This window comes from Bactrocera tryoni, chromosome 2, assembly GCF_016617805.1.
Source record: "Bactrocera tryoni isolate S06 chromosome 2, CSIRO_BtryS06_freeze2, whole genome shotgun sequence".
In the NCBI taxonomy this organism is placed as follows: Eukaryota; Metazoa; Arthropoda; class Insecta; order Diptera; family Tephritidae; genus Bactrocera; species Bactrocera tryoni.
The window spans coordinates 33,574,831-33,584,421 of NC_052500.1; the positions used below are offsets into that span (position 1 = coordinate 33,574,831).

Below are 9,591 nucleotides of genomic sequence, written 5' to 3' on the forward strand. Positions count from 1 at the left end.
CCTGACAGTGTTGGACTTCCTGCCTACCGTCTGCCGCCACAATTGCCAAACGCTGAGCTCAGCAAATACACCAGCCAACCATGCGAGCGAACAAATAAACGATCAGCCGGCTGAGCAGCCTTACGGCCAAGCCGCTTGCCAGCCAACCCGGCAGCCGGCTAGTCACTCAGTCAGCCGACCTGCCTACATATTCCTGCATCACTCTACAGGGGAATATTAAGTGCTGTTGTTGGTGTTGCTGCTGCTACTCCAACTCGGATTGTTATCAGTTTACTATCTGTTGGATACATTCATTTATAAAAACACACACAAACACACATACAACGCCGAAACACGTGCACAACACACACAACTGACAATTTTACACGCATTTGACTGCATATGTGTTTGTGTGGAAGCGTTTAGCGCATGTGTGTGGGTATGAGCATACGGTATCTACGATCTAGAAATGAAGAAGGAGGAAACAAAAACAAAAAGTAAAACAACGAATTCTGCGGATTGTTGTTATTATTGTTATTATAATTCCTTGAAGTGAATATCAGCAAAATTTAATCACATTCTCAACACAAAACACAAAAATACAAGAACACCAAAAAAAGCCACAGAGCTCAAGCCAAAATCGAGCGCAAAAGACGCGGCCAAAGAAGTTGGGGAAAAAGGCCGGGGCCAGCGGCGGAGAACGAACAGCGAAATTGTCGAAATATGTGCATGAATATAGCATATCCATATGGATATGAGCGCTTTTGTAGCGTAAATCCAACATTGGTATTTACATACATACATGCATACACACATACATATGTATATGCATAGCGGCAAACAATCATTTATACAATCAGCAAGTTAACTACGAACAATAATGGAGTACAATGCGATACGAGTTGGAAAAAATACACATTGTTTCACTTGAAACAATTATTATTCCCTTAAGATATCAACAATAACCGCAACAAAAACAACCAACCATTATGGCATATATTAAACATATGCACATCAAGCACACAAACACACACACACACAATGCAAGCACACAAGTGCTATCTAAGTATGTATGAGCGCTCATATTCTCGGTAGCGATTGTAATGTAAATTTGTTAAGAGGGCGAACTAAAGTCTTTGATATGCGAAAAAACAACAACAACAACATATAGCGCACCATCGCCCGCTTGGAGTGCAGTGAGCCATCGCGCTGTGTTAGCTTGAAGTCGGTGGCTTGCTTTGGATTAACTTTAATCTAGCGAGCAGTTGGCGTTGGTGGGCGGTGGAGCAGCTGCTGCCTGGTTTCCGCGGAAAGCGATGTGTTATCATGGCATTTTTAATTTTAGTGTTTACTTTTCTACCAGCAGAGTTATGATTTCATCTCGTTTTGATACCCAGCTCATTGCTGTGTTTGATCAATTAAATACAATATATTTAAATGCAAGAAGTTTTTCCTGGAAATCGGACGCTGTGGTTTTTACAAGAAACTTTTATCGCTGCTGTATGAGTGGACAAGAAGATATGAGTGGGGAAAAGTGATTACTAATTTTTAACGGGTGATCCAAGCAGAGGTACTTTTTCCAGCGACCATTTTTGACAGATCATGTGTGAGTTTTGTACAATTGTCATGTTATTTTGGTCCAGTATTGTTTGGTATTTCATCATGGAAAGACTTAAGCCTGCACAACGTTTACAATTCGTTCAACTTTATTACGAAAATTCACGTTCTGTAAATTCATTATTGAATAATATTCTTTCGAATAGACGTAGTACGCAACGCAGAGTGTACACGAAGACCGTGGAGAGTCGATTTGGCGCCATTCGCAGTGACTCGTACTGACATATGTATTTTACGTCGAAAACTTAAATCCCAGCGACATCGCTTCGCTCTATGGGCTCTCGAAAAGTTCCCAGAAGATCCGACGTTTTCGAGCCAAATTTTGTTCAGTGATGAAACCCATTTCTGGCTCGTTTAGACGAAAAGCAGCCTGAAGAGATTCAAGAACTGTCATTTCTCCCAGAAAAAAAAACGTCAATGGCGACTGTTAACGCACCATTTTATGTCTGAAATTGAAGCCCGTGCTCTCGGCTTCGGTACTTGGTTCCAACAATAAGGCGCCACTTCCCGCACATCGCATCAATCAATGATTTATTGAAAGAACACTTTGGTGAACAGATAATTTCACGCTTCGGGTCTGCCGATTTGCCATCGAAATCGTTAGACTTTTTCCTGTGGGTATATATGCGAAGTCTAAAGTTTATGTGATGTAGATGCGGTTAACATTTTAAAGAAATAATCTTCAAAAAACAAATGGCAAAGAATGTTTTTGAGACTGAAAATAAACATTCCCCATCAAAGTTGAACTTTCTGGGATTTTTGTTTTTTTTTTTTTTAAGTAGAGAATCTCGAAATGTATCATTCCTTATATTCTTCTATAATATTCCGTAGAATGTAGCGTATCGAAAAAACTATACGAACTGTTCAAGCACTCGATGCAAACTTGGGCCGATCTGTTCTGAACGCAAGCGCATATTTGGTAAAGAAAGAAAAAGTTCCCTTACGAAGCCCTTGAGTAGTAGTCATGCTGTAGAATACCTGACCTTGACGCGAGTTTCAATAGACTCTGCGGCTTCAGTAGCGATACGTCTTCCAGTGTCTCATACCGTGATGTGCTTGCCCATAACGGACAAGTGCACAAGAGATGCTCCATTGTTTCTCAGGGACCTTGCCTTTGTGACCTGACACACATGGAAGTGAAGTCGTTTTGTTTTGGTAACACACTTCACTGCTGTCTTGATTTCCAAGACACTTCTGTCCGATATGCCCAATGAGGATAAAGTCTTGATAGCTGCAGGTCTGTTCACGTAGATTTTACCCCGAAGTTGTCTTCTGAATAGCAAAGACCTTTGCTTGAAATATACTGCAGTGATCCGGCTTAAGTTTATAATAAATGTATTATAATTTTAAAATTTAACTTTCAATTTGTATGTCCATTAATTAACCCTTTCTTCCATTAACTCATTTCCCTCAATAAATGCCATATTTTTTATTACACAGACTGTTTAACCGATAATCGCTTAGAAAGCTCGATTTGCATTCAATTAAATATAATTATTATTTAAGTAATTAGAAGTATTTAAATAACATTTCAACTGCTTAATTATGGATTCAATTATTCACTCTGATCATTTCATTGAATTGTTTTATTCTCTCATAACACAGATTTCACAGGGTTGCATGGGAAGCTTCCATTAACTGACTGCCAATAAAATACTAAATAGTCAATTAGTTAATTGTTCATTGTATGTTAAATTTAGAATAGAGTAGCCTAGTGCAAATTGAGCAAAGGGCTGAAGTTGTCTTAATTGTCGAATAAACAGTACGTTTGGAGTAAACCTCTCATCGATTTAACTTCAATTTTAACTGACTAACTAGCTAACTTACTTATTTAATAATTATTTAATAATATCACGAGTATAGAATTATTAACAGTAACGAGGAATCAATCAGTTCCCTCTCGTTACACTTAACTCAACGATGCTTCAACTCTTTTAACTGACCGTCGAAAAAATATGTGTTCTGCAGGTCTTTTAAACAGGAATCTTTGTCGTCGATATGAATGGGCAGCGACCGATTAGACAATGGCTGCGGTGAAGGTGTGAGCAGATGCGTTGCCATGATCGCAGAATATTTTATTTTTCGTTTTTAAATTCGATTTGAAATCCACCTAATAATTAGGCACAGTGCAACGCGTTCTGTCCACCTTCAGGTTGTCGATATACATACATTGACGGTCCTTTCCCAAACAGCCGATAAGACAGCCTTTGTCAGTTGAAATCTACTATTCTATGCAGTCCTTGGCCAGTTGATCCATGTTACGCTGACGGTCACGAAATTATTCAAAAACTCCTTTCTCATTATTCGGAGAAAGCAAACACGGCATCTGCCGACAGCTTTCCCATGCTCAATACAAGATGTTTCCGAAAAAAAAACCAAACTTTATATTCAAATCTGCAGCACTAAAAAGATACGTTCATCCTCATTCAAATGCAATTAATATTAGGTTGTCAAAAAAGTATTGCGGTATTTTTATTGAATTTTCAATTGTTCATAAAATTGGTTACAATAATGCGATTCAAGTCAAATATGCGCCGTTTTGTTCGATGACACGTTCCCAACGAGATGCCAACTTCATAATGCCCCTCTCATAGAAGCTCGCTTCCCTATTGGCAAAAAACTCGGAGAGCCAATTTTCACAGGCCTCTCTTGTGGCCAACTTCAGACTACCAAGCGCGTTCGCCATGGACAGACACTTGGTGCGAGATCCGGACTATACGATGGTTGCAAAAGAACCCCCCATCCGAGCTCCCGGAGCTTCTGGCGCGTCACTAAAGATGTGTGTGGCCTGGCGTTGTCCTGATGGAAGACAATTCGGCCTCTGTTGATCAAAGATGTCCTCTTCTGCATAAGTGCTGCCTTCAAGCGGTCCACTTGTTGGCAGTACAGGTCCGAATTGAGCGTTTGGCCATAGGGGAGCAGCTCATAGTGGATTATTCCCTGCCAATCCCACTAAACACACAGAAGAACCTTCCTGGCGGTCAATACAGGCTTAGCCACCGTCTGGGCCGCTTCACCGCTTTTCGACCACGACCGTTTGCGCCTTACGTCATCGTAAGTGACCCACTTTTCATCGCCAGTCACCATACGCTTCAAAAACGGGTCGATTTTGTAGCGATTCAGAAGCGATTCGCTTGCGTCGATACGGTCAAAGATGTTTTTTGCGTCACGTTGAGACCATCGTTGTGCGGTGGAAATGGAAACTGTATCGGGTCCATAAACTGCACAAATTTTATTGGCGGCTTGAGATGCATTTTTGCCTTTATCGTAGTAGTACTGTAAAATATGCCGTATTTTCTCATTATTTTGCTCCATGTTTGCGACGCTATAACTCACGAACGACTTAAAAGAAACGACAATCAATCGAGCACGTGTTAGCGCGTGAAATGAGCTTTCCAAAAAGGTATAGCATGACCCGATGCGACGAAAACTAGAACTACGCGCTTTCAGCGCCAACTAGCGAAAATGCCGCTAGACTTTTTTGACAACCCATTATGTACCATATAAAGCTGACTTAGAGTTGCGGTATAGAAAAATTGTGCAGTGGCCACGCGGATCCAGAGTATAATGTGGGGGATAATAAAATTATGTACTGGCAACTCAAAGTCATTTTCTTCGTAGAATGTGACTTATAATGGAAATAATGTATAATTTATTTTGAACTCTCCGCAGATAGCTGGTTTCTTTACTTCCCCCTCTGCCCATATTTCGGCTAGATTTGCTTTCTTCGCCGAGGATCAATCTATGTACATATGCCATTTGTTTTAATATCTCTTTCATTTTTTCAATTCGTTTAACTTTTTAAATATAACTATTTCTGGTGGCGCCACCTATTGGTGGGTTTATGAAATGAAAAGTTTGATCTCTTGTTGACATTTCGTAAAAATTTTAAGACAATTGGATAACTACAATCGATGTTATCGATCAAAAAGTGACAGCAGCTTTTGGTCATCGGTCGTAAAAGGCATTTTAAACAAAGAGCAAATATTAAATTTTGTTTTAAACTTGGGAAAACGTTTACTGAAACATTTCAAATGATGAAAAATGTTTATGGTGATCAGTGTATATCCCGTGGTAATGTTCATGAGTGGTTTAAGCGATTCCAAGAAGGTCGTGAGGACCTCTGTGACGATCAGAAGTCGGTCGTCTTCAGAAGTCAAAAACAAAGACTATGCTGATTTGTTTTTACGATTCCGAGGGTATTGTACACCGCGAGTTCGTCCCACCTGGCCAAACGATTAATGCTGTGTTTAACCTTGGTATTATGAAGCGTTTTTTGTCACGCATTCGTTGTGCTCGACCACAATACCGTGGTCCGATAATGCGCCGTGTCATCGGTCGACGCTTGTCACTGATTTTTTGACGAAAAACTCCGTATTAACCATTAATCACTCACCCTACTCACCTGATCTGGCACCCTGTGATTTTTACCTATTTGGAAAACTTCTTTGCCCATGAAAGGACACTGGTTTCAGGACATTTCAGCTATCCAAAAGGCGACGACCGATATTCTCAAGAGCATTCCGAAAATGACCTTAAACACTCATTTGAAATGCTAATTGATCGGGCTAAACGCTGTATCGAAGCACAAGGAAACTACTTTGAATGAAAAAATGTAACTTTTGAAAAATATTAATTTTTTGTTGGTTTTTTTAACAGTCCTGTTTCTTTTGCGATAGACCTTGTATATAGTGTGGAGAATGTTTAATTTTCAGTAGACTAGACCAGACGAATAATGAACCTTAATAGGCTTAATATGCAGTTCTAAAATAGCTTTAAGCGAAGGAAACTATACTACTCTTCTGAAAAAACTTTGCTTACCAATTGGCGAAGATCAAAAACTTATCAGTGTACAGGTATGATGTACATGCTCTTTCGGCAATTTTTTGGCAAAGCTGTTCTCCCTACTCACTCAACAATCTGTCTACAGTCAAGCCAAAAGGACAAAGTATATATTAACGATTTTGTGAAAATATGCAGTTGATGGCCTCTAGGGTCAATGGTTCCATACTAACTAGAAATAATTTTATATACTAAATAAATAAATTTCGAAATTTTCTTGTTCAATTGGTAAAAATCTCTTTTTTTTAAGTCTATTAAATGGCTTGAAATACAACTTTCACATTAATGCCGATTTTAACATTTTCATTACAGGTGATTGTTCTGAAACAACAGACGAGATGACAGCCGATAGCAGAGGTGAGTAGTCAAGAGAGGTGTCTCATATACGTGCACAAACTAGCCACTAATATAACATAAAATGATTTCTTCTTTTAATACATTAATGGAAATTCACATAGAGTTATATAAAAACATCAATGCTTGTTGAAAAAATTTGCATAAACAAATTGGTGCAGGGGCACACATTCCTCAGCAGCACTAAATAAGAGTCGCAGAGATTCAATAATGGTCACATAAAATTTTTAATGCGCACGATATTCAATATTAGACAACAAACAAATATATTTACATTTATGGTCAGCTGTGAAAGTTGCCATCAAAACAGACCATAAAATTACTAAATTAAATTTCACACCCGACAGGCAAAAAGCCATTGAATAAAAGCAGAGTCAGAGAGTTTGAGTAAAATTTTGACCCAAACGCTGGCAGTGTGAGAGCGGGTTGGTTAAATCGAAATTAATCAGAATCTTTATTGCCCAATGCCACTTTGGCGAAAGAGTATGTCTACACATAAAAATCAATCAATAAAAGCGAGTGTTTAAAAGTGCACAGCAAAAAGGTTTAAAATAAAAAGCCAGTATAAAGAGTGGAAGGAGCACAGATAAGAACGCGTGCATTAATGCAGGCCCACATACACACACATACACTGTCAACTAATAATAGATTTATATGCGCTGCTGGGGCGTGATCAGTGCTGCTGGTGGCCAGCGCTTGGCTGTAAAGTCGCGTGCTAAGCAACAGATAACATTTTATACACCGATTTGTATGTGCGCATGTATTTAGCATGGAGTTTATCGCCATCTACAGCAACGCAGCAGCAGCATTGACACCGCCACTGGCCACCAACGACCGCATATCCTTTGGCCAGCGACGGCAGCCAACCCTGCAATGCGTCAGCGCTTTACTCGCATTATTTTGCCAATAAAAATTTAATCTTCTTCGATCCTAAAGCAGCCGCCGATCTCTCCTCTCCCGCCGTGGCACGCTATCGGTCACCCCTTTCGGGCGCATCGTGCTGCGGCGGTATGCACATTCGCAGCCATTTGAAGTTCCTTTTTTGTATTATTTTAATGCCGAGCTTTATCTGTCATAAAAACACACCGACCAGGCGGCGCTGATGCCAAGCGGCCAATTGTGGTGTGTGTGTATGGCTGAGTGGGTTAATCAGAAATGTCGGGGTGGCAGTGCCGGAGTGTGTTTGTTTGCTAAGGGCGACGCTGTTGTTGGTGTTATTGTTGCCTGTCTGTTCACACGCAACCCCTTTTCTCGAGTATCATTGGTATAACCACCCGAAATCCCTTTGACTTTTTGTCATTCGGAAATTGACTATGATATACTTGACAGAGCGCACACAGCCACACCCCTGTCGGCAAGTCGCCCTTGTCATTGCGGCGTGTGAAAGCGGGTCCGGTTGTACTTTCGTCGCAATGCCTTCGTGCGCTTTCCTGTGAATCTTTCGTATGTAAAGTGGATTTGCATGGCGGTTTTGCTGTGGCCCAAGTGTCACAGTATGTTTGCGCATGTGTGCGTGTGAGTGGGTGTGTGCGGGTCATCATCGGTGTCAAATCAAATAATATAATGCGCAATCAAAAGCACCATCAACCGTTAAACTGAAAATTGCTACCTAAATTGCTGTTGGCTTAGCTGGCTCAGCGGAGGAAAGCTGGTGGTTGGGGGAGAGTTTCTCACTTCGGTCACTTAATACTTTGATGCCGTGCTGTGGCGCTAAGCCGCAATTAGATAAGTGCATTAAAATTAATAAATTGCGATTAGCAAAACATAAGCGGATTAAAATATATTTATAGGATTTTCTATCCCGTTTAGGGGCCAAACTTTTCCTGGTACTCATTGGTATTTTTTGCAAAAATTTTACATTTTCTCTGGAAAAATAGCGATGTTGCATAAGTTCTTTAATTAGATTATTAAATATGTGTTGGCTGACCGAATTTAAGGTTATGTAAAGGTGGTATTATACCCAAGCCCTCAATACTGTTTTGCCATCATTAAAATTATATTGTGGCTTTAACGAATTCGACTTGCTGTCTCTATACAAGTACGTATTATACTTGTTTTATCTCACTAACATTTCAGACTAGTTTAAGTTCTTTTTAAAAGTGGCTATTTTTGCCTAGACGATTTAGGCCAAGCCACGTTCGCATGTATCCCGCCTTTATCTCTCCTTCTGTCGATATCATTGGCTATAACACAAAATATACACAAGTTTAAAGGATATGGACAAATCCATTTAGGTGTTCAGAACATAGATAAGTTAAGAGGCCGATCTCCGTCCGTTGTGTTAGATCTTAAGAATCTTACAAATCTTATCACAAATTTGTTGAGGCGGCTTATGTCAGTTTCGGTTATGTCTCCAGGTTCGCCGAAGATAGCACTGCCGAGATGTTTCATCTTCAGTCTTGCAAAGTCAGGACAATGGAGAAGAAAGGGTATGTGTGTTTCCGCCTCACCCTTTTCCCTACACCTTTAACCACTTGTGTCGAACGCACTGTTATCGAGCTCAGGGCTAACGTTGCCGCTCTGCTATCGAACTGAATGCTCGCCATCCTGAAAGAGGCTCCACTTCTTACAGTACGTCTATCCCCACCTAAACAGCAGGAACTTCTGTCTGAAACACAGCAGCCTAAAGCTAAAATTGTCGGTTTGCACCTCTTTTCCAGCGACTTTTCGCCAGCCACATATTCCTCGTCTGTACTAGAGTAGAGAAAAATCCGCCACGAGTAGCCTCTCTGACGCTTGGATCACCCAAGTGAATGCAGCTGAGAGAAGAGAGAATTTCGCCGTGACCTTGTTCGGACC

General features: G+C 40.4%; 1 protein-coding gene across 1 annotated transcript in view; it reads left to right on the forward strand.

Annotated features, from left to right (window-relative positions):
• Nucleotides 1-9,591, forward strand: part of LOC120768152 (zinc finger protein ush) — a 250,155-nt gene that overhangs the window by 187,802 nt on the left and 52,762 nt on the right. The window contains exon 2 of the mRNA XM_040094713.1: nucleotides 6,751-6,795. Within this exon, the coding sequence (XP_039950647.1) occupies nucleotides 6,751-6,795 (45 nt within the window). The remainder of the gene's footprint in view (nucleotides 1-6,750; nucleotides 6,796-9,591) is intronic.